Source organism: Ischnura elegans, chromosome 8 (genome assembly GCF_921293095.1).
Source record: "Ischnura elegans chromosome 8, ioIscEleg1.1, whole genome shotgun sequence".
NCBI classification, from domain to species: Eukaryota; Metazoa; Arthropoda; class Insecta; order Odonata; family Coenagrionidae; genus Ischnura; species Ischnura elegans.
The window spans coordinates 44353172-44378539 of record NC_060253.1 but is presented as its reverse complement, the minus strand read 5'-3'; the positions used below and the strand labels follow the sequence as shown (position 1 = coordinate 44378539).

The following is a 25368-nucleotide window of genomic DNA, read 5'->3' as shown; positions in this document are numbered from 1 at the left end:
TTATTTATTTAATAGTATATAACCCTAGATAATCTAAATCTTGAATTTACCCAACATTCAGATAATATCACTACAAATGTGCCAGATGTATTAAAACTTAAAATTTTCATTGAAAAATATACAAATCGGATTAAATTCAGGAATAATGCATGCAATTAACTGATTACATAAGAGAGATAGTCATTTTCCCCACTATATATTATTTTCTCTACCAATATTTTAACAGAAAATCTTTACTATGGAACCAATGAGAAGCATTAAAAGATATCACAATATAAGTATTCAGTTCCACCATTGAATAGCTCTAAGATCCTTTGATATATTTACAGCTTTAAGCATTATGATAAAATATCGAGGTAAGCTTTTGAGCACAATAAATATCAATAGTCTGTTAAATCATTTGAATGACTCTTTATATAATTTCAGAAAAGTAAATCAAGACCAGCACTTACTCATGATTCAACAGTCCCTTCTTCCCCAACTCAGTTCCTTCCATTTCACCACAGCCATGTCTAATAGGCGTGATCTATTAAAAATAAAACAAAAGAGATAAATATTATAAGTGCTGGTGAGGTCAAAATGGCCCCTTTTCATTTTCGCATAATTTTCTCCCTTACTTAATATTAAAAATAAGACTGCATTCATCCATACGGAGGTTCTGGCACAGCGAGGAGATAAAATTGTGTTTTGAGATCCACATAATGTGCAGTTTTCAGGGTCACATCCTCTTTTCTAATCTGCAATGTTCAAACACTGATTGCGAGAGGGTTCTGGTAAAGAATATCAAATGAAAAAAACTTCAATTATTAGCAATGAACTATATAATTAAATGATTTCAGATATGAACCATACCTAAATAAAGACCTTTGTGCAATAGATCTAGAAAATATCGAGGCACACAATGAAAAATAGGCCCTTTGTATCTATAAAACTAAATGGATCAAAATGATCCAAGCTCGTCCATCTGAAAGAGCAAAATTCCCATCCTTCATGAGTTAACGTAAAAGGCTACTTCAGCAAGTTTTACTTCCTCATAAAATTCTCAATGACAAAGGTACTTTTTTCAAGTAGACAAGATCTAGATGCTATAGGTATGTGACACGTAATTATCGAACAAAGGATGAGCACATGTTAAAAATGACACTATGCACTTACATAAATAAGGCTCTCATACTGAAATCTGCAATTACAGGCTCTAAGGCATCTGTACCGGAGAAATTGGATCAGAGGAGCCTCGGACGTAGCAGCCATGGAGGAGGAGAAGAGGGATGCTGCTTCTCTTGAAATGGACAGGACTCACTGGAATAGTGGAGGAAATATGGACAATATTGGAAAAGTTATCCATTACAGTGGCAGGTCAAGTGATTATGGCATGAGTTCTGATGAAGTTGAAGGAAAGGTAGTTCATGAAAGTCACGAAGCCACGGATCATGAGAAGGAGAACTCATCAGCTTGGTTTCTCATCAAGAGGCTAGCGGAGTGTATGGAAATGAAGAGTCAAACAGCGACACCAGCAGATGGTAAATATTGTCATGAATGATTATAATACCAGCCACAACATTAATGCCCATCTAATATCCATGACATCCTCAGCCATTGATGTCACCGACATCCATTCCCATGTTTGCTGCATGGTTGAACTTCCCTTCCTGAGTTTCCACTGCAGTGGGAATCACCTAGTGATGGTAAAATTTAGTCGAAACCGATTTTATATCGAAATGAAAATCTTGACTTTTCAACAAAAACCAGAATTTGAACAAAATGATCGATTAACCCCTTCCACTTCAATTTATTTTTTTGAATATTGTGCTTCTAACCTCTATTTTTTCTACAGTCCTTTTTAAACGCAATCATTGGTAATGAAATGATTTTTTGTAGTTTGCAATCATCTTAGAACAGTGAAATAGAAAGTGATTATAATTTCATGTTGTTCAAGAAGTTCTCTTCCCGTAAACACATCGAGAACACAACCATCGCAACTCATATAAAACCACTTTATTCCTTCCAATGCATCATACTATGTACATGAAATATGAGGTCTTTATGTAACTTATGGATGTTTTAACATTGTTAAACTTGCAAAATATTTATATTGTTCCCCTAAATAGTGCTAAAATTATGAAAATCTGATGATGAGCTAAAATCAGCATTGTGTGATTTGGCATCGGAAGTTCATGACAAGCTAGATTCATCATTGCAGCGCAATCGGTTAATCAAAAAAGTCAAGTTCTTTTTAGAAAAACGTTTGTCCAAAAAATGAATGCCTACTATTCTTTCAAAAAACATTCAAAATGTACTTTTGAGCAGCAGAAAAAAAATCACCTTAGAGGACATGCTTATGATAAAAGTATAAAGCTCTAAAATGCGATATCCAGAACTTTGGAATATCTTTGAAGTACCGTATATGTCTGAATGTAGTCTTCCCTTTTTTTCCAAAAATGCCTGTGGTAAAAGTAAAGGGGGGGACTATATTCAAACGCATTTTTTAAACTTTTCCCGAAACTGAAGCCTCAAAATGAGGGGGGGGGGGGGACTAGGTATATTCAGAGGGGGACTATATTCGGAGAAATACGGTACCTACCATTCTTCATTCATAAAAATAAGTGGATGGGATCCAGGATACGCCCCTATATCCTTAACGAAGGAATAAATTCAGGAAATTACTGTTACTCTTCATCAATTGTTCCAGAATACACAGATAAAGAACCCTATCCACAGACAAGACAAAAAATAAATTAGGCATGCTAAAATCAAGATGGATAAAGCTTTGCATTGCAATTTCCAGAACTTTGGAATTTCTTTAAATCAACATTTTTTTCATTTGTAAAAATAAGTGCATAGTTCCATGAGTTCATTAAAATAATGTCATGTTCAAACATATTAAAAATAATCTTTTATATTAACAGGTAACTCGTACTGTCCTACATACTTCGATGGTTGGACATGCTGGAACCAGACAAAGGCTGGAGAAACTGCTTTTATGCCATGTCCATATTTCTTGGTTGGATTTGACCCAAATCGTGAGTGCAAAAAGTACATTTTGACAACTTTCAGTGTAATTTAAAACAAAAATTTCCAGAAAATTGCTCCAAGTAACACATTTTGTAAGTCATGAATTCCAATCAATATTACACTTCATCAAACATGTTATGATAATAACAATAGTTTTATTGGTACAGGAAGATATAGGTATTTGCACACATATAAGACCTGTCACTAAATGAAGGACATACAATAAAACAGTTATACACTTAATTGTAAAATAAAATAATCGGGTACAAAATGCATCATTTTTCCTTTGACAAGACTCATTTACAGTACTGAAACAGTTATCCAGAAAATATTTTTTCAAATTCAATTTTAAAACAACCGGATGTTTACCTCTATGACCTTTGACCTCCGTATTAACCTTGGAGGACACTTAGTTATTAATACGGGTATTTGGACAATACCAATGACTTGGGCACCCTATAAAACCCATGGATCGACACCTTTGTTGGTATGCTATTCTTTTCGCCACCCATTATGACCTTGACGGTGACCTTACTGGGTCAACGGTTGAATTTTCGTAAATAAAAGTGTTATTTTTGGGTTTCTCAGGTCTGAAAACCTTAAGAATTGACATCTTGGTCAATGAAATTCAGACTTTTTTCTATCTCGATTTTTTTAACATTGAAACCCCATAAGGCAAATTCAAATTTTTGGTTTGGAACCATATTGTGAGGTCAAAAGGTCAAAATTGTAAAATTTTGCTTGCACTCAACAAAACTTAGGATCTTTCCCCATAAGTGTACCAATTTTCATGAATATTGCTCAATGCAAAGTTACTAAAATTACAGGTCAAAAATGACACACGACCCTTGGGACAGTCTGCATACATATATGTAATGCATTATGATGGAATGCATGTCAGAAACTAAGTAAACACCTCAAATGATGTCATCTTATAAATAAAGACAAAAAGGACCATATCAAATGAGGTGTGCCATGCTGAGTGTATGAAATTCAAGGACATCAGAGGAAATCCAAGCATTTTGAGAATATCATTCCAACAATTTGATTTCCACTCCTCATTTATTTACATCATAAGAATATCCAAAAGGTATAAAAATATTTCTGTCTTTTCACAGGATATGCATTCAGGAAATGCTTAACGAATGGATCATGGTTTGTCCACCCAGAAACAGGGACATCATGGTCCAACTACACAACCTGTGTTGACATGGACGATTTGAAAGTAAGTAAATATGAAATATTGAAGAGTAGAACAGATGCAAATATTTTCAAAAGTGATGACAAATATTTAAAATTAAAATATATCACTCTTTTTTTCAGTTCAGGTTGCTGGTCAACAATTTATACACCATTGGATACTCAATTTCTCTTGTTGCTCTTGTTATCTCACTCCTAATTTTCCTAAGTTTCAAGTAAGTATGCAATAGCATTGACCTTTTAATCTTAAAATAGCATGTAAATCCAGTTAATTATTTTTTTAGGTTTTTGGTTCCACATTCCTCATAGTAAGGTATAAATGGATCAAAATCACTGCATAAATTAGTCCTGAATTGGTTTTACTATCTGAAATTTTTGGATGAGGAATATTGGTTTCACAGTGAGAGTTTAAAAGATTTATGAATGAACACAAGAATAAGTAAAGGTCTAATTTTGAATATGAAGACAGCTCACATAAGGGATCATTTACACCACCATGGGAATTTAAAAATCACAGGACTATTTGGGATTATTCACTTATCACAATCTAACTTAGTAGCGACACAAATGCTATAATATTTATTGCGGAGTCTCATTTACATTCCAGGTCCCTTAAGTGTACAAGAATTACCATTCACATTCACCTATTCCTGGCATTCGCTGGCACTTGCCTGACATGGATCATTTGGTACAAAGATGTAGTGTGTGATCCAACAGCAGTCGCAGAAAATGGGGTAGGTTTCTATTGAATTGCCATGCATAGTTAGTGACATCCATGTTCCAACAACATTTAACTCTCTAACAATACTTAAAGGCAGATAATGCTTAAAGGGTGCAGAATCAATCTTCTTAAAATTACATGTGTAGCTTTTTCTTAGAGATATGTTCTTACATAGTGTTGTGTCAATTGAGTTTTGTGTTAAATGAGAGGTGTATAGCAGATGGTATACCTACTTTACTCTTTGGGCTGCGGGAATTTGTGATTTTAACTACCAGCCTGTGCAGGAGAAAAGCAATAAATACTTTGCCCCTCTAGCCTGGCTGAGTGTCTTGTAGGGAGTAGACCCTTATAATATGGGGCGACCCATCCTTCTTTCTTATAAAGGGATGGGGATACATTTGGGCACTTGATGTGGGCACATTAACAGTATGGACCAGGTTGGCAACAATACAAAATGAGCAGTACAATAGGAAATCCCTGGAGGCACCCGTTGCCATGAGGGCTGGCCCAGTAGAGTTAAGCCACTTAGAGATCCTCACTATGAGGGAGAGTGCCCAAGTACAAGATATTCAGGTATTAATAAAAATTTTGGGAAACTGTAGCAGGAGGTTGAGCAATGATCAAGCATTTAAAAATGTTTTCCCTACACTCATTGTCAGTGTGCAATAGGTATAGAAATGTTTCCGCAGTCTAAGGATTAAAATCAATGCTACTCTTTGTGGGATTAGTTACAATTTTCATCAAAGCTACTCCCAAGTAGGCTTTAGAGGCATTAAACGTGTCATAGTCTTATAGTGAGTTAGCTCTGCATTGCAGAGCCTAATTTTCAGTTATAAACTTGTGAATTATTATATGTACATTCATAGGCTTCCGGAGCAAATATGGCACAGTGATCAATCAATCTAAATAATTATAAAATTTTGTAGAATTCATAGATATATTTGGGAATCAGATCCTGAATATTTTTTCTCTAGTTTATTAGGAGGTAACATGAGAGATTTGACTGGTTCCATAAACAGGAAAATTGCTTGAGCTAAGTTAGAGCTATCTTTTAAGATAGATTATAGTCATAGTAAGAGCCATGTTAAGCAAATCCGTATCAAGTGAGGGATACCAGTGTTTCATTGTACCAATGTATTTGAATCTTTAGATGAATTAATGGTGTTCCACTTTTTCAGTATTACTGCCAAGCACTTCACATATTGCTGCGGTACATGACACTGTCCAACTATATGTGGATGTTTTGTGAAGGACTCCACCTTCATCTGGCATTGGTAGTGGTGTTTGTGAATGATGAAATTGTACTGCGGTGGTTCTACTTTGTTGGATGGATACTCCCAATCCTCTTAACAGCAGCATATGCAGTCAGCAGAGGAATGGATAAAAAAGCAAACAGTGGGCAAGTATTAGCACATCACCACAGAATTCCTTCAGATTTTATAACCTTATAATGAAACAAATCATGGGTAGAATTGAAAATTAATCACAGTATTTGTATTCCTCAAGATGAGTCAATTCTTTTAACATATGTATATATTTAAAAGTTCTGAAGGCATGATTTCAGAAAACATATTGACTACAAAAGGGCTACAGATAACATTTCTTGAGTATATTAGGGTATTTGGAGGAGGTGACTGACAGCAGAGGTCATCTGCCCCATGAGGGAATGGTAAAGAGAAACCTGACTTTGGAATTAGCCTACTCCAACTGAAAGGCACCAGGAGTACCACAGTAGTAGCATAGAGTAAGTATATATACTTACTCTATGGTGGTAGTCCCACCCAGTGGTGTAACTATGACAATGGCAACTATGGCAATGGGGATAGATCACCCCCAAAGCCTCAGAGAACTAAAAAAATATTTAGAACTATTGTCTAGTTTTGACATATAATAACTTCATCTGCTCAAAGTTAAATTTTAAATGCCAAAATGATATAAAATGTATTTCCAGGCATGTACATAATTTTTCGAAAAATTCCCTGGACCCCCTTTTACTCGGGCAAAAGGAGCTCCAGGGAAGGAGGTCCTTTTGCTCGGTGAAAGAGGGTCGCCCCCCCAGGTCCTCACATCCCACCCAAAAGCATATTTCTAGTTATGCCACTGGTCCCACCTGATGGACAGAAAGTTTTGGAGGGAGGCTGAATTGTTTCATGTTCATTATTACGATTTCCTGAGATTTTAACAAAAAAAGGTCAGAAAAAGCTCCTTTTCGTGCAAATGTAGAATTTTCTCTTTGATCACACCAAAAATAACTACAGCACCTGCTAATTTAGGGCATGATTGCAAAAAAGGGCGGTACGGGTAAGATGTGCTATTTTACTATGGAGTGTGGCGTTATGAAGAGATAAAATCATGGCTCTGTTCTTGAAGTCCCCTTGAATGATCTCTGCTTTTTCTGCCCTCCACAAAAACCAGAGTTGGCAACAGTAAGTAGATTGGGCAGTCTATGGTAAATCCCTGCAACCACCAGGATTTGAGCCCGGACCAACTGGGTGGGAAGCCAACACTCTATCCATCACACCAACCAATTCCAATGGCTTAAGACTGAGTAAATTTATCTATCCAAGCAAAGGAACATGTACAAACAGCACTACTGCTAAAGCCAAAGTTTCCTAGAACTGCATTGTGATGCACGATAGCATGCTCATGAGTCGGTTGCCTGAAAGGGAGCTTTGTGTTTCTGGTTTCCAAGCATCACTGTGATCCATGCCCAGCAACAGTTGCCTCCCGGTCAACATGTGCGTGACACAACTGCATGGTGTGGTGCCTGGCAATATAGTTTCAGTGGCACAGCGAGGGGGGGGTTTTGGGGGTTAAACCCCCCCAAAACTCAGAGAGATTTTTAAGTTTAATCCATTTTACTTAATTGGATTGATATTGCTAATAAATTAGTGTAAGGATTAATAAAATATCCCTCAGAAAGCCGTAAAACTCACTATTTTGAACCATTTATCTTAAAATTCCGCAATTTATTAATATCTCGCACCTACCATTTATCCTGGTGGGTATTCCATACCTCCACACACATCGGTATTAGTTGCACCTAACCCCCCCCCCCCCCCCCCTCCCCAGCCTTAATTTCTAGCTGCGCCCCTGTCTGACATCATGCATACATGTTGATGCATCCTTGCAAACCACTTTCCTGGATCAGTGATCACGCGCTTGAAAACCTGGACTTCTGCTACAACTACGCAGACCTAAGAATTCTTATCACAATAATAGTCTTATTCTTGGGTCACCATACCCTTTCTCAGTAAGAGAGAGAAGGTCATTTAGACCCTACATTGTAGAGCTAGCCACAATAATAGCATTTGTCAGCAGTCATGTGCTAGTTGATGCAATAGAAAAAGAAATACATACATGATGGTTATAATTTCATTGCTTATGTAGCTACAACTTGTATTTAAAATGGAGTCTTACCACTGTTTTAGACACATTGTATTTTTTCAAAATTACCACTGCATGAGAATGATATATAATACTATAATATCATTTAAAAGTTGAAAATGGGCAATCAAGCAAAAATAATTAATACCTAATATCTCACATAAATAGAAGTTGACCTCAAAACCAAAAAAATGGTCAAACACAAGGCAAAGCCATAATCAAGGTCAAACGGAAGGGAAACAAGACAAGATTATCGCCACTCTTTGGCTGAAAAAATGGTCAGGCACTTCAGTAGACCCAGGACCGAGTTGAAGAAAATGCACCTGACAGGGTCCACATTGAGTGAACACTTAATATTGGGAAAGAAAGGAAATTTTAGACGCACTTTTTTTACTTCTTGAGTTGTCACAAAAGAGATACATTAGAAATTTTTATTCAAATGAAACGTATACCCTAAGCGGCCAATGAGTTCTATGCCACCACAGGGCTAGAAATTTAAGACTTGCCCAAGGATCCAAGAGGTTTGCTGTAAAAGGAACCTCCGACAAATTTCTTTGAAAAATGTATCCTCTTTATATCAGAGTCCTTCTAACGCAAAACTTATCTATCTAAGAGAAAATCCTATGGGAAACATCAGTCAGTCCTTCAATACTTACAGGGAGGAAAATTAAGCATTTTCACTTTTAGTAATTAAGTGAGGTGTGCTTTGAACATTAGGCCCAAAAATATAAAGAAGAAAAGCATTCAATGTTAGCGATGTAAAGAATAATGGATTATTTCCAAACTAAATCTTGCATTATGGTATAAAATCAGGTATTTTCATACCCAAGCACTTTCATAGCATTGTTAATATTATACTATTGGTGAAATGCACTTCAGCAATTTTCATTATAATAAAATAGAAATGGAGAGCTGCATCAAACCAATCTCAGGATTGTTGACTAATGATGATGATGATGATGTACATAATTGAAATGGAGTGTGCCCACCACTTGTCAACACCTCACTAACTTAGCCTCATGCAAAGCTGATTTAAACCTCTCGCTAAGGCTCACTCTCCAGTAACCTACTCATCTCTCGCAGTGGAAAAGTGAAGGGCTTAGTATGTGGGACAATACACTCTAAAACTTCCAAGAAAAAGAGATACTGATCTAAGAAAGTACAGAGAAAAAGTATGACTCACTAATGGTATGGGGATAAGACAATCCTTCCTGGAGGGAATGAGGGTAATGAAAAGGGAAAGTTTGAGCATGGCGTGCTACACGGAGAACAAGGAGGTATGTTCACCTCAGCCCACCGTGTGATTGCACCAGGTATGTTCACAGCAGCGAAAGGGTAGAATTTTAAAGAGCATATACTAATGCCAATGGGAATTCTACTGGATACACTCCACACAATACTGAGCCAATTGGCTGACAAGCACATGTTAAGCCTAGGTCAAAAGCAGAAATAAAATAAGACAATAGGATTTTCACCACTTGTAGCAGTCAAATATTCCACAAAATATTAAAGGGAAAGGCACTTCCATAGCAAGTTTCTTCTCCTCATCCCATATAAAATGAAAAGTGATGAGAAATCACGAATTACAACACACCTTGTTATCAAAAGTAGACTTTCCTCTGAAAAATGCACACCAGTCCATGGCTTGCAGGTAGGTAGTATATAAGTTTATGATTTTCAACAGAAAAAGAGAAATGAGACAGGCTGCTGAAGCATAATTTTTATCACAAATTTCCTAATAACTACTACGAGGCATCAGAGATTGTAATTGCTGTTCATATTTAGCTCTTGTATTGCATTGACATAAATAAATATAGGTTATTAAAACACCCACAGTGTCAAATTTGGCAAAAATGCTGAGAAAATGTCAAATGTTGTTACTCGGTCTTTCATTATTTTTCTAGAAAAAATAATACGTTCATTGACGATTCAGGCCCGGAGACCAACAAAGGCATGCTCATCATTTAGCAGAATTCAAGCATCATTTATAAAATACAATAGTATCGACACCTAATGCGGTGATCAGTTTTAACTGAATATAATGGCCCTTTCCATTCAAAATCGATGTATTGAAATACTTCGCGATCCTTGAATAAAAAATGAAGGCAAAGATCAATGCAAACACAATAGCTTAGTTAACCAGTACGCAGACTTAATAATTATAATAATTAAATTACTTGAAATATACCTGTTGAGGGATTTTGATACGAGCCGAGGAAACATTAACGAATTCCGGAAGCCTAAGGAAATTTTCATAAAATCGTACCGCATTCAAACTTAACATTACTTAACTTAAACACATTTGTGTCACACGATACAATAACACGTACGAGTGATGCCTAAAAGTATGATCGCAAGAGTGAACTCGAAAATGCACTGTGTAACCACCCAATTTGTGCGAAAGCAATTACAGAAAATAGAACCCTGTTCTAATTCGGTCAACGCATTCGTACATGTTCCGCTTCACCAAAACGATACATGCATTTACAAATTAACTCGTGCGTGTTAATGAACCATATCACAACGCCTTCACACTCAGCAGCAAAACAAGTACTCACAGAAAATTACAACGTCAAAACTTGCCGCCCATTACGCCAGCGCCCGACGGCGATAGATAGTTTCGATGGTTTCGATCGATGTACTTCGATTATACTTCACATATCGACTTTAAATTACTTTGAGCAAAGATTCAAAACAATTTTCGTTGAAATTACGGAAAATATCACACTTATGCCTTGATAGACTATATGAATCATTGAAATTCAAATCCTATTTTATTTAGCACATTCGGCTGGATCACCTATCGATATATACATCGAACGGTCATCTCTCCCGCTCACTACAAATAGTGTTATACTTGGAATTTGCATCCAGAAATTTCATCGATTGATATAAAATGATCCTGTCTTCAAAATCTTCCAAATCGTGATTCATGCATATAAATTAAATATAATCCGTTTCCATTACCGTTATCATGCATGCCGTTTCTATGTTCTATATGCAAATTAATGTCATTCAGTAGGAAGGAAACGGAAGTTGGCCGCTACTTTAGGCCATTTACGAAATCGCCAAAGATGTTGTCCTAGAGTACATGATGAATGCGTAGATTCTTCATTATATCCAAATGATATCACCAATTAAATCTTTTTAAATTTAATTGCTATTCATCATATGATTTTCACTAATGAAATCTCTGTATCTAATGAAGATATAAAATATTTGTCACTACTTGAAACGCCCATGGTTTAATTTCTGGCCCTTGCAATTTCCCTCTGGATACATTGCCATCACATCGGCAATTTTGTATGAGATCCGCAGCGACCTTGGATAAGTTTGCCATTAAGTTACATGATTGGTTTTATAAAACTAAAAAAAGTTTAATAAAAACTTTTATTCTGAACTTAATTTGATTCTGCTACCTATTTTTGTAAGAATTTGAACTTTCTTCACATGATACTCTGAAGCTAAATCCATCTTCCTCTCTGTCATTATTTTCGTTCACAGATCAATCGAGTTATTGTTTCCTGGATTATTCAGTAGATTAATTCTGCAGTTAACCCTCTAGTGCCTGTGTTTTCCACATCGATGACAATTGAAGTGGAAGGAATTCCCTGGGTTTCCTTGGCTTTTTGTTTCACCAGTGCCTAATGGGGTTTTCACCTTTCCTTTGAATGTTGAACCTGAAATATGGCATTAGACAGTGCATTTCTTGCAGTTTTCCCTACAACTTCCTTCCACTTTGACTCTTCATCCAGCAATCCATTCTTCACAAAGCTCTAAGTCAGATCCTTCATCAAAAGTGCTTCAATAACAGTCACTACCATGTCACCATCAAAGAGCGACGAAAAGGAAACGTTGCTCTAAGGAGAGAGGCAATAAGAAACTACATATCTTTAAAGAAAGGGAGGATTTTGAAAAAGTAAAGGCTTAATGTTATCATAATAAGAAAGTCCCAAGAAGAGTAGGAGACATGAGAAGCCTCATGAAAACCTTAATAAAAAGATGGAACAACCTTATAGGACATATCTTGAAGACAATCATCAAGGGACAAGTAGATGACGAAGTGGAAGAATGGAAGAAATAGAAAAGGAAAATGGAAAAGGCAGACCTCAAATAAATATGTGTATGGAACAGGTAAAGAAGGAGGTGACAGAGAAGAAGTATTCAGGTGTAAAAAAATAAGCTGATAGGATAATTAAGGGAAGAGCTGACTCTTACCAAACTAAGGATTGTTGATGAGTGATGATGATGATGAAATCTGGAGAAGGACATATGTATTGCCTTTAACCCTTTTGCTGCCGCCCACCCTACGGAAACCTACCTGTCACATGCCGCGAAAGAGCTGAGTGCATGGTAGGGAGGATGTAAAGGTACGTCACAGCAGCCTGCTGTGTGAACGTATCGGGTACATTCACATCAGCAAAAGGGTTAATAGAGAGCTAAAAGTCACTTGCATCACACCTATCGCACTAAGCCATTGTACACTTTGTATCTTTTGTTATAAGCAGGCTAATGCCGGCACTTGGTTGCTCTCCACCATTCCCATCCCTCTTGGTACAAATGACATAAAAAGTCAGGGGCCTTCTCCAAATGCCTACCTACCTCAAATTTTCATGGCAATGGTACTTGACATCAGAGGAATGTTAGAATAATTAGAAAAATCTCACTTCAATGGCTCATTGTTTTTAATCCATGCTTTTCTATCTTTTCCATTGAAATAGGTGCTGGCTTGATGAGAGTGTTTATGAATGGATACTCATTGCTCCAGTTATCATAACTCTAACAGCAAGTTTAATTTTCCTAATCAATGTGGTGAGGATACTGCTCACAAAGCTCCACTCACGTTCAGCTAATCCAGCTCCCATTGGAATGAAGAAAGCAGTCAGAGCAACTCTTATCCTAATACCGCTATTTGGGATACAGCATGTTCTGATTCCTTTCAGGCCTGAAGCTAATGCACCAGGGGAAGCATTTTACCAAATTTTTGCTGCTGGAATTGTGTCACTACAGGTAATTAATCTTTGGATAAATTCTCAGCAACTATAACCCCCCGAGTACTTAGGTATCCCAGAGAGCACAAAATCTGTTTCTTATGGTTTTATTACGGAAAAAAATTGATAAGCAGCTAATGTCAGCTAAGGGGCTTATATAAAGCAAGGGTAAAATTTCAGGGAAGAATAGGTAAGGAATGCCATCAAATATCCTCAGACAATGTAAGTTGCTTCTGTTGGAGCGCCAAAGGCGGCTGAACAGCGTACTACACATGCTACGCTGCTCATCCCGACATGAATTTAAAAGCCTACTGGTGAAATTCAGCGAGTCTTTATAAGAGCTTAACAACTGATAACAGATTTTCCTATAAATAGAAAAAAATTAACAACAGCAAGCGACTGGCTGGTGAAGATACAAAGCATTATACAAATACTTTAGCCTTGCGGCAGAAAGAAAATAACAACATAGGGAGAACCGAACGTATGACCTACGCGTCCGCAGCTCTATATGCTGACTATTACACCACAGCAACTGATGAGGGTAAAAAGGCGTAGTTAACATTATGAAATCCAATTACATATATAGAAAAACTTAGCTGGTGCGTGAATGAAAAAGCTGAAATTATTCAATGTCCACACAATCTAACATTTGTGAATTTTAATTTATGGTCTGATTACCCGATGAATGCAATACATACATGTATTAGAGATTCCTTCCGGCATTTTTTTATTATTCTACGTTGCTATTCTTGTGAAATTATGTGTTTTTCTTATGAACGTCGTTTCGTCATCATTTCATAAATGTGAAAGATTTTCAAAGTATGGTCATATAATATCATTTCTACTCATACTATAGAAGTGCCAAGAATGGAAAAATGGCTCTTATACACAAATCCCTTAATGAATACTCAAAAATGATGGAATAAAAACAACATCTACGGAAAAGTTGAAAGTTTGGCATCCATTTTGCCATTACTCTGGATGTTTGCCGGCCCGGCCATAAGAAACCCATAACAAGCTTACGTGATAAGTGCCTTCCTTATTTCTTCCTTTCACCTCATGTCAATGACTTATAATGTGCTAACTGGGATACTGAGCACTAAGGTACATATATATGTATAATATTCTTCCTGGGGTATTAGCGATATAAATGCTGAAAGAAGTACAATTAAAGGTGAAAACTTGGAAAAAAACCATTATGAATATTGTATATATTTATGACTTCATAAACAGATTGCATACTTTTTTACATTATTTAAGTTCGAGTAGTTAATAATGATAAAAATCTGTGGCAGTGGTATAACTATGGGGGAGGGGGAGTGAGGAGGATAGATCCCCCCAAGACCTCAGAGAAATAAAAAAAATTATTAGCCCAGATTATTATTATGATTATATTGCCCCCTGAAGCATATTCCTAGTTACGCCACAGTATGCTGCATTGCCCGATAATTTAAGGTAATTATGAAGTGCTGTAAAATTTAAAAATACAATTTGATTGAACCGACACACAGACATGCTACACTTGTCCCAAATGCAAAGGGCAATGTTTTGGCCCACTTAACCAAGGTGACCAATGCATAGACCTCAGTGTATTATTGCTGTATCTGGATGGCAGGGGAGTAACATTTGTACACTCGTACCATATTTTTTCGTCCCTTTTCCTTTTGTTTCTGTGTATTTCGTATGGGCCATTGAGTGCCAGTGGCATTGACTGGGGTATGTAGGTGGTCGGTGCTCCTGGGTCTAGCATTCACTTTTTTATTGGAGTTTGTGATGTTAGGCTGTCGAGGAGATAACTGCAGAGGTTGCAGAAGCCGAAGCAGCGAGTGAGTCAGTAGCTCTGGGTGGTACCTTTTCTTTTTCCTTCCTTTTCCTAACCTCCTTCCTCCCTTTCCCATCCTTAAAGTACCTCCCTATGATAACACGTGACTTGGGATACTTTGAAGGAGTGTAAGTCACTGAGGGCATTATGAAGAGGACTGACTTTTCTTTCCCATACGAGTGCAGGTGGATTTTTCCTAGCCTTCTCTTTCCTGCACTAGCACCCACATTTTCACGTTGGCTGTTCAATTCCTAGTTATTCGAGCCCCTTTTCATTGTCCACACCAGAAGCTAGTTGGGAGAAACAGGGCCGTGTTACAGCAGTAGGCAGGGGTGGATCCAGGATTTTTTTCTGGGAGGGGCACAAGCAAGGCCGTATCCAGGATTTTGTTCTGGGTGGGGCACAATTGTCATCCTTACATCAACTTCAACATCACAATTGTCATCAAACATCCTTAAGGATACCTCGTAATACAAAACGAACGCAATGATAATGGGACCGTATTAAAACTCTTGCATATTTTTGAGGGTCTGGGGGGGGCACGTGCCCCCGTGCCCCCCCCCCTGGATCCGCCTATGGCAGTAGGTAGGAGGCTTTGAGGGGTTCCAACGCCACTCCCCAAGTGTTTGGAAGATTCACGCAGTCTTAAATGTAACCCCTCCAGATGAACACCCCAAACTCAATTCCCTCACCTGGTAAATCCCCCCAAAAAAATTTCTGGCTTCAGTATTTTTGGTTCACCTTGATTCCTACTCATGTAAGCTTAGTTATGGCTCATATTCCATTACAATACCTCTCAAGTAGTGATGTTAAGCCTTTGTCAGGGCTACCTAACAAGGTGCAGCAAGCAACTTTAAAATATTTGCTGGAATAAATGAGGTACTGCCACACGAGATACCTCTTATTTGCATGTGAATATTTAGGGAGGTATCTGCTTCTGCATCTGCTTTGGCTGGCTGTACCCCTGTACAGGCAGAACACATCACACAACTTTATACGATAGGTGAGCCACATCTAATTTAAAGCACATTGGATTCAAGAGTAGACAACGAAAAAACTGGACATTGCATTTTGCCTGTAACAGAGCCTTTTTATGACAGGGAGCAAGACATGATAATGAAAATCACAATTAACGTTTGTTTTGTTCCTCACTTGTTCCATCATCTCCTTGAATATAAGAACGATGAACATCTGAAATATTTATATAAAAAGAAGGTTTTGAGAGAAATGTGACCATAAAATTTTTATGGCCATTTGATTTTCCTATGTTCAGCATGGGGAGAATGACAAGACTTCAAGGGATACTGTGCAACCATCCAATGGGCCTAAGTTCTCGAAACATTATCAATAGAAAGTTTAAAAAAAAAACACCAAACAACCACTAGATTTATGCAACTTGAGATACAGCAATTTTGCAATAAAGCCCCAGTCACACCGACGAAGACTCTTCAACTCCAATTAGGCTTCTGGAAGAGCACAAAAGGCCATTATCATGCAATATTGTGCAAACGTCGGGTTGCATAAATATAGGAGTTTTACAGTGCTTCTTTCAATAATATCTTGAATGCCAAGGCCCACCTGGATGCTTGAGTAAAATTGCTTCCCACAAAAAATTTCATTTGCTATCACACAGCAAAGTTTGAATGAGTGCTGGTGGTGACACTTGGATACCTTCCCTTGTAAGTTGCCTCTTTGATGTCTCCATGGCTTCTGCATTCACCAAATGGAATTTTTTTCTGAAGGTATTCCAACCAATGTCTTCAGGTCGAGTGCTGGTTGGGGTTTCGTCTGAAATTCCCCAGTTTAGGCAAATGAGTAACTAGTTACTACCCTAGCTCCTCCAAAAGCAAATTTCTAGCTATGTGCCTGGTTGGAAAAATAGTGAAACTGTCATATCAGAATAAATTTCAACATGGTGAAATCCGAAAGCCATGGAAATATCAGCAAATCAATACTGAGAAAAACGACCAGTCAAGTTACCTCGTTAACCATTAAGTGTATACTGTGTTACCCTTGCCCCTTTCTTTTCCATATTACTTAAATCATACTCATTATCTTCTTCAGGGTTTGTGTGTAGCCTGCCTCTTTTGTTTTGCCAACGTGGATGTACACCAAGCCCTGAGATCCATGGTTAAGAAGATAATTTCAGCTATTGGGCACAACAGTGATTCGAGTGGTGCTGCAGGAGCTGCTCTTGGCTATAGTGCAGGTGCTGGCAACGGGACAACAGCAGCCTTTGCCATTGGTGACAGAGGGGGAAGTTTCAGAGCAACAGAGGCAGGAGGGAACAGTGTGAATAACCAGACTAATCAAACCTGCCCAGACACCTGTGTGTGAAGGTTCATTATCCTCTCACAGTGGACAGGTAAAGAAACAACATTTTCAGGTATTACTCCGTGGAGCTGCATGTCTAATGAAATGGAATAATGCTTTGTATATTCCACACTATGAAATTTAAAAGATTGACTTCAGCTTTGTTAACTCCATTGGCAAATATAGGGAGAAAAAAATCCCTACACACAGGGATGGTCTAGAGATATTGGGGACCTTCCTGGGAAAATTTTAGGAAATTGCATTCCCAGAAATGGATTCTGATGGTATTCTGGCTCTTAAAAACTAGATATAAGAAGCAATTTGGTAAGAAAAAAATACAGTAAAAAGGGAGAATTTCACAGTTCATAAAATTTAATAATGTATTTAATGTTCTATTATCTATTTAATGAATTTGTTCCTTGAAACTACACTGATATATCTAAAACACCTATAGAATAACCTTTTCAAATAAGCCTTTCAAAAAAGCATCAGATTCTCTTTATTCTTCGAACTTAGTTATTTTTTATGCAATCTTTTTACACCAAGTATGCAGTTAATAAAGCAACTAATGACAACTTGGAATTTTATAATTGCAAAAAATACTTTGGTTCAAGTAATATGAGTAATTTTTATTACACCTTTCATGTATGTATGTTTCATGATAGATGCGAGCGTTGTGAGGGCCCTCGGCAATGGCTGACTAGCTAACCTGGCCAGACCGCCCCTGCCCACATACTATACTGGTTCACACTAGCCAGTTCAAGAAAATTCAAGTTTTTTTTTTATTCTGGAACTGTGTGAAATAATCAAAGCTTGGAAGAATTGTGATATTAACTAAGTGAATTTGTTTCAGTCAAGAACATTCACTTATTATTAAAACTTTTAATGGTCGTAAAATGTACATACATATTTGACTCTTGCTTTATTTATTGATGTCATACCTTTCCTTGTTTGTCAGTTAGTCTTCCTTTTCAATCCCATTTCCTCCCCGAAGTACCTGTTCAAACAAGGTCTACTCACCTGTCATATTTTTTCCTCTCTCCCAGTACTTACCACATTTCCCCTTTCTGATCCTCCAAATTTAAAGGTATTAAAGGAAAGGACTAAACCGTAGGGAAGCATAGAAGGGGGTACAGTGTCACAGCTATCCTATGGTGTTTGAGATGTAAACCTCAAAAAGTGAGAAGAACCATAAAAAGGTTATGTGGGGTCTAAAAATCCTTTACAAAAGATGGTGTTGGAAGGAAGTAGGTCAAAACTGGACTCATATAACATAGGAAGGAATGATCAAAATTCAAAATTAAGTTCAAGAAGAAGAAAATATACATGTTGAAAAAAATCCTTCCTACATAGATGATTAAATGAATGGAGCAACCTACCTGAAGATATTTTTAAGATCTTCTCCGTAAATACTAAAACTTTTAAGAATAAGAATTCATCGATTATTGGTTGATGATATTGTGGTTTATGATGGAGAGATTGAAATTGGGTTATTTGGGTCAATCTTCATTTGCTGGTTGTATCATATTAGCATTAATGTATTTTTTTATACCATAGGTGTATCAGATAGGTAGACTTTTTATTCATTTAATGATGAATAAAAATATTAAATCGCCCACAATTTTATTCACAGAATACTACATATGTTTCAATTTTTATACAATCTTCATCAGGTTATACAATCATACTGTTTCTGTTAGTATCTGATGATGATTGTATAGCAATTGAAACACGTGTAGTACTCTGTTAATAAAATTGCAGGCAATACGATACCTGCTCATCATTAGTTATGCTGTTCCACGACATTTCTCCACAAAAAGTTGACTTTTATTTCTATTTACTTTCAGTCATTTATTTGTTTGAAGCTAATGCTGCCACCAGGCAAAATCCTACTTTTGGTAATATATAAGTAATACCATACCGTTGGGTTGGGTCACAAACTTATCTGTGAAAGGGTGAACACTGCCGATTTTTCATAGTATACCTCAAGAAGTAGATTTTTCATAAAAAACAGAAAAATATTGGTCTATTTATTGTACGAAGTTTGTCACATCTGACAATAGCATATAATCTATGAACTAGCAGATTGAAAAATATATGCATTGCATTGGAATGATTGATGTGGTTAAAATTTTATAATCTATTGTTTTTCTCTTTTAGGTTCCTCTGACTACTAAAATTTGCACAAATGGATGGTCATCAAATCTTGCTTTGATGGGAAGTACAAACTCAGTTACAGAGTAAAATACTGAATTGTGTGAAGGCATAAGTGGACTCAAATTTCGATTGTGAGAAGATTTGAGGAAAAAATAGCCATGGACAGTGTGTAAAAAGTGAAATATTTTCATTTTATTTGTTGGTATGCAAGTATTGAGAAGTATAAAAAAATAAACAATTCTAAACTTTTCTTACCATATTCAAGTATGAAATAAATATGTGTGGTTAAAAGCGTGTGCCTGTGCAAGCTGCGTGGTAGATGGATTATAATAAATCTCTTACATGTATTATTTTTTTGAATTGGACAACTCTATTTTTTGGTCATATAGAGATTCATGTGAAATTAATGTCATTCATCAACTGAGTATGGATAAATAATTCCTTTAAGGTATGAATTCAATTTAAAATGTCAACTTTGTCAAGTACTTCACACATCTGTACCAATAATGGGAGATTCACATTGAGGAACTGTGTGTAAAACGTAAAGAGTCATTAGAGTCATGCCATGTCCATAGTTATGTCTTGATGAGTATTTTAACTGAAATTCAGCTTTTTAATGCCTAACTTCTATTTCAATAAAAAATTGTTTGTAACTTCCTCATGTTTCATTCTTTGAAACTACTGAGATAGCGTGTGGGTACATATATGTTTGAATGAAATCTCCTACTCTTCTTAGGACTTCTTGTCTATAGTCTATAGGTGTTGTTGTCTCAAAATTATGAGGTTGTCACTTATAAGGTAGGGATGTGAAGCAGTGTGACGAAGTCATAATATCGTTTCAGGCTTGATTTTGTGGAAGTTCGCTACATCCATAATGAAGAACACAAATGATAATTTTCCCCTTTTTTAAGTCAACACTCAACACCTACCATACTTTCAATACATTGTGTCATTGTCCTTGTTTCAAAACACAACACAAGTTTCAACACATTGTGCCATTTTCAAGGAAATCTGTAAATACATATGTATTTGTGTTCTCCATTATGAGACAAAGTCAGTCTCAATGAGGCACCTACGGTAAGGTCACAAGTTGCCACACAAATATGTTCATCACGGCCACACTCAGATACCATAAGGAGGGCTCACCAGGGAAGGGGGTATACATAACATGGATTTCACACTGAGGGTGTATTTAAATATATATTTATGCAGAGTACAATATTAAGAAAATATTTATTGAAGTCCAGAGTGCAAACTGATAAGAAATGAGGAGAATAGAGTCCTTAAAAACAGAGCCATCAAAGACAATCATATGAGCAGAATTAGAAAATTGATCACAGTAACCTAAATCAAAACCACGAGTCACTAGTGTCACCGCATCAGGTCATTCCACTTAGCATAAGGCAAAAATTTTGTATGGAAGGGTTGGACATCAAAATTAACCTAATTGGAAAATAGATTTCAGAAAGACTAAGTTTCCACTCTTGGATATTCAGTTGTTCACACTGACATGATGTCATGGTTTTCACAGTACATATTTATCACATGCATATGCAATTTTATCAACTAGGAGGGAAATGGTAAAGGGAATGTTTGAAGATAATCAGTATTTTATAATGCTATAATAATAAAATTTTCTATATCCTTGCTTTTCTTGATGTGACTTGGGCTAAATGAGATTTAAGTACATGCTTCCAGAAGGAACCTGTAGGATGTGGATCAAAGGTATTTTTTGAAAAATGTCTGTCAAGGCATCAATCTACAAAAAATCAGCCAGCTTAACAGCCAGGTATAAGCACTCCATTTTTAAGTATTGGCATACATAGTTGTAGTGTTCAGGAGAATCTACGACAGCTGATATTCAAAAAGTTCACTTATCCATCTTTTTAGGTAAAAAAAGGTATCCATTTTTTTTAGGTAAAAAGTATTTGTCCTCTGCATCCAGCATAAAAAAGAAAAAGCAGTTATCAAAAGAAATAATTTTTTACAGTTATTAGCAAAACCTCAAGTATATTTAAATAAATTTAAAAAAATATTACATAATTTGCATTTTTGTAGTAAGAATGCACTCTCTCCCATAACCTAGCACCTGACTGATAATCCAGCAAAGAGAAATGGCAAAGTGAAGAAAATATGACAAACTAAATGTTGCAAGTAACAATAACAAAATACTTATGGTTAAAATGACTAATGGAGCTATAACAAAACTTTTTCAAAAACTAAAGCCGGTTCAACACTTCATCCATCACCTGGGAAAACCTTTTGGCCTAAGATATAAAAACTTTTGCATACTGTTTATACATAAAAAACTCCTGTAAATCATTGCAAGCACATATGGCAATTCCAAATTATTCAGAATTAATTGTAAATACAATGCACACAAAAAATGCTACATTTTTTGGATATGAAAACAAAAATAAATTCAGATATCTAAGTTCATGAGACAGAAGAATTAATATAAAACAAAATCACTAAAATGCTTCCACAAAACCACATGCAAATATAACAGCCAATTTCATAAGAAATGAATGTTCAATATCGTTAGTACTATTTTTATGTATGTCCTTGCATTGATTCAGTGGGTAATGGCAGCAGTTTTTCCTTCTAAGCATAACACCTCATTGGATGAAGCAAAGTTTAGGTTCATAATTCCAATCTTCTTTCCTCTTACTTGAGAAGTCCAATGGTATTCAGGCAATCATGGGTCTCAAGTTGTGCTCCAAAAATCCTAAGTATGTACATGGCTGCCATTGACTTGAGGACCTTAAGAAAAGGAAAAATTCAATATGTTACAACCTTTTAGCACAAATAATGAAACATATAAATATGTACCATTATCAATCATTACAACTAAAAAATAATGAAATTCAGTCTCAGATTTTCGAAGGTACATAAGACTTAAAAAGTATGTGGCTGTTTCCTTTAAGGCCATGTAATACCATACTAATTTTTCATTAATTCTAAAGCCATTTTGAATTTGTATGCACTGTGTATTCATGCGACAAGAAGATCTATGTGTATTCATGTGGGAAGAGCTTACAGCAAGCATACACTGAGATTTTCCGAGCCGCAAAGTTGAAAGATGATTTTGGATTTCAAATGGTGATTTATAACTTCATTTATTTATTAATTTACTAAGATTTTTTTGGCATTATGGTTGGTCATGAGCTGGAATTGCATTTACAGCCTCCTATTGCCCATGTACTGATACCACTGCACATACAGGGTTCCCAATCTAACTACATTATGAAATTCACGGTTTTTTCCCAGGTTTTCACGGTCTAAATGTCATCAAATTCACCGTTTGTAGATAAGACATTTAAGGCAGAAACATTGATCACGTAACAATCATCGGCTGCACGTTAATTAAAAGCAAAAGATGCCTTGAATGCAAACGCAGCAATGAAAGTGCTATCTCTCATGACGTCACCTATCGATAGCAAAATTAAGGTCCGGCTAGAGGGCGTGAGTGGGAAAATGGAGAGAGCAGGGTGGCAGGGAAGTGAAGAAGAGCCTGATTTTTTTCCAGGGTTAATGTCTTCCAATCGCAGGCTTAAGGTCAATGTGCTGTCAATTAATAATTGCGCTTCGAATGCACACGTGCAGAAAAATGCATGGACAGTATCTGTACGTGACTCGGCCTTGAAACATTATCAAAACATCGATTTTTCTTTTTCTGTCTATCGTATTTCTACAATTAAGTTTGAGAGATGTCTAAGGTTTTATGACGAAATTCACGGCTATTTCCAGGTTTTTTCATGGTAGACAAAATTCGCGGCTTATTCATGGTTTTCACGGTTGAGTGGGAACCCTGACATATATCAGCCCTCTTTTGTAACGGCATGATTGAGTGCTAGTTGTCATCACAGGAGCTCAGTGCTACTGGTTTCCAAACATAGCAGACGGAGCTGGGATCCACCACATGATCTCAGAACTGCAATGTTGAGCAGGCAACTAGTGAGCGACCATAGTGTCTGAAAATTTGGTTCCCCACCATAGCACAGTGATTGATGCATCCTTGCAAACTACTTTTCCAGATTTTCAGGATCACATCACCACACATTATCCCATCACAGAAGTATGGTTCTCATAAACTAGGGCAAAAGATTTATAGATTCCCAAAACTTACTCTAAACGAGAAGGTAAAATGAATTGCACATCAATGACATGCATTTTCTATTTCTAAGAGCTCAATTTTTAATAGTATTTTACAAACTAGTAATACAGATGAGCCCATATTCTTAATCAACTGGAGCTAACCTTAATGCAAACAATGTATGTTAAGAAGAAATTCATCAGTGAAGAAAAATTGCTTCTTGTTTTGCACGTTCTGGACTTGTGTAGGTCTTTCAAATAATGATTTAAATCACCATGATATATGATATATGAGAATCAGAGATATAATCACCATAAAATGATATATGAGAAAAAAATCAAGCGATTTAATTTATCTAAAAGTTTCCTTTGGTAATGAACCAATGCAGTTAAAAAAATATATATGTATCCAGCTTTGCAATAGCAATGATAAAAAATATTGAGATGTATTTATAAAATTAAAATTGACATCAGGTATGCCGCATTAACTAAGGAATATAAATGATACATATCTCTAATTAGGTTTTCTCTGTCCCTTAGTTTCTTCATCTATTTGGATCAAATAATTTCTGCCCCATCAGTACCTCATTCATTCAAAAATAGTATTTCCTTCTAACAGTAATGTGCCACAAAGCCTGAGCCAGGACACAATTTACCTATTTCTCCTCAATTAAGGACCAAAGCATGAACACACAAGGAGATACATACTAAGAAATTTAATTAGAAATTCATCGCACACACTTACATACTTTTGGATTTCTAAAGTTAAAAAAAAAAAAAAAAAAAAAAATTTCCTTGAGTTGCATATCTTACCTCAAAGAGAACAAAGCTCAGACCTTCTGCTCCAAATACACATTCATTTTCTTCCAAAACCTTAGAGCTTCGGGAATTTTTGTTTTCATTTCAAACATCTGCTGGAGGCAAAATCTGACATTTACAATCCCGCAATATACTTAGGGCCAACCTACAAGAAAAAGGTTTGTTTAAGTGCAAAATACCATGGATTTTTTGCCAAAACGAATAGTGTGAGTGCCATAACAAAGCCAAAAAGAAGTGGAAGGTGATTACTCAAAAATAAAGTGGTTTACTGAGCTGAATACTACGTAAAGTTTTAACAATATCCCCTAATATTCTATATTCCCCTCGAAAAAAATAATGTATGGATAGCACTGTTTTCATTCCCATCCCATGTTTTCTTTCAGTTCAACGAAATTTATATTTGCATTTATGGCATGTGATTGTGTATTATTTGATTAAATGCATTGATAAATAAATTTTCAAAATTAGGTAAATTACTTAAGTCAGGGAATTGCAGTTACATACCCAGTTACAATGGTATTTTTCTATTTTCAGTATATTTTGCTGATTTTCAACGGACCTTTGAATGGTAACTTACCACACAAATTTGGGGATATGAAAAAAGGTTGAAATTGAAATGAAATTCCTTGTAATGCTCTCTTCTACCCCCCCCCCCAGAATTTGATCCCTCAACCCAATCATATTTTTATGATCTCAACTCTTTCTTGTAACCAAATAAACAACTGGCTATCTTCACCTTCAGTTACTAACCTTAACCAGCTTACTCTCTTACTTTCCCTTCTTCTGGGCCTGTCTAACGCAACGACCCTGCATTCTAATAGTCTACTCAAGGCTTTCTTAAAGTCTTCTTC

The 25368-nt window shown here is 36.3% G+C and overlaps 1 protein-coding gene and 2 long non-coding RNA genes across 3 annotated transcripts in view; 1 reads left to right on the top strand and 2 right to left on the bottom strand.

Annotated features, from left to right (window-relative positions):
• LOC124163647 (calcitonin gene-related peptide type 1 receptor-like) overlaps positions 1-20260 on the top strand; it is a 226852-nt gene extending 206592 nt beyond the window's left edge. The window contains exons 6-14 of the mRNA XM_046540702.1: positions 1193-1520; positions 2907-3020; positions 4131-4237; positions 4336-4427; positions 4820-4946; positions 6112-6332; positions 13042-13330; positions 17198-17498; positions 19607-20260. Of these exons, the coding sequence (XP_046396658.1) occupies positions 1193-1520; positions 2907-3020; positions 4131-4237; positions 4336-4427; positions 4820-4946; positions 6112-6332; positions 13042-13330; positions 17198-17470 (1551 nt within the window). The 3' untranslated portion in view covers positions 17471-17498; positions 19607-20260. The remainder of the gene's footprint in view (positions 1-1192; positions 1521-2906; positions 3021-4130; positions 4238-4335; positions 4428-4819; positions 4947-6111; positions 6333-13041; positions 13331-17197; positions 17499-19606) is intronic.
• LOC124163650 lies at positions 451-10922 on the bottom strand. The gene is made up of 3 exons (XR_006865818.1): positions 10879-10922; positions 1156-1299; positions 451-526 (listed from the first exon to the last, which is right to left on the bottom strand). It is a non-coding gene; the product is annotated as an uncharacterized LOC124163650 (long non-coding RNA).
• A 1333-nt stretch (positions 20261-21593) lies between the features above and the next one.
• On the bottom strand, positions 21594-24658 carry LOC124163649. Its single transcript, XR_006865817.1, has 2 exons — positions 24512-24658; positions 21594-22366 (listed from the first exon to the last, which is right to left on the bottom strand). It is a non-coding gene; the product is annotated as an uncharacterized LOC124163649 (long non-coding RNA).
• Between the last annotated feature and the right edge of the window lie 710 nt (positions 24659-25368).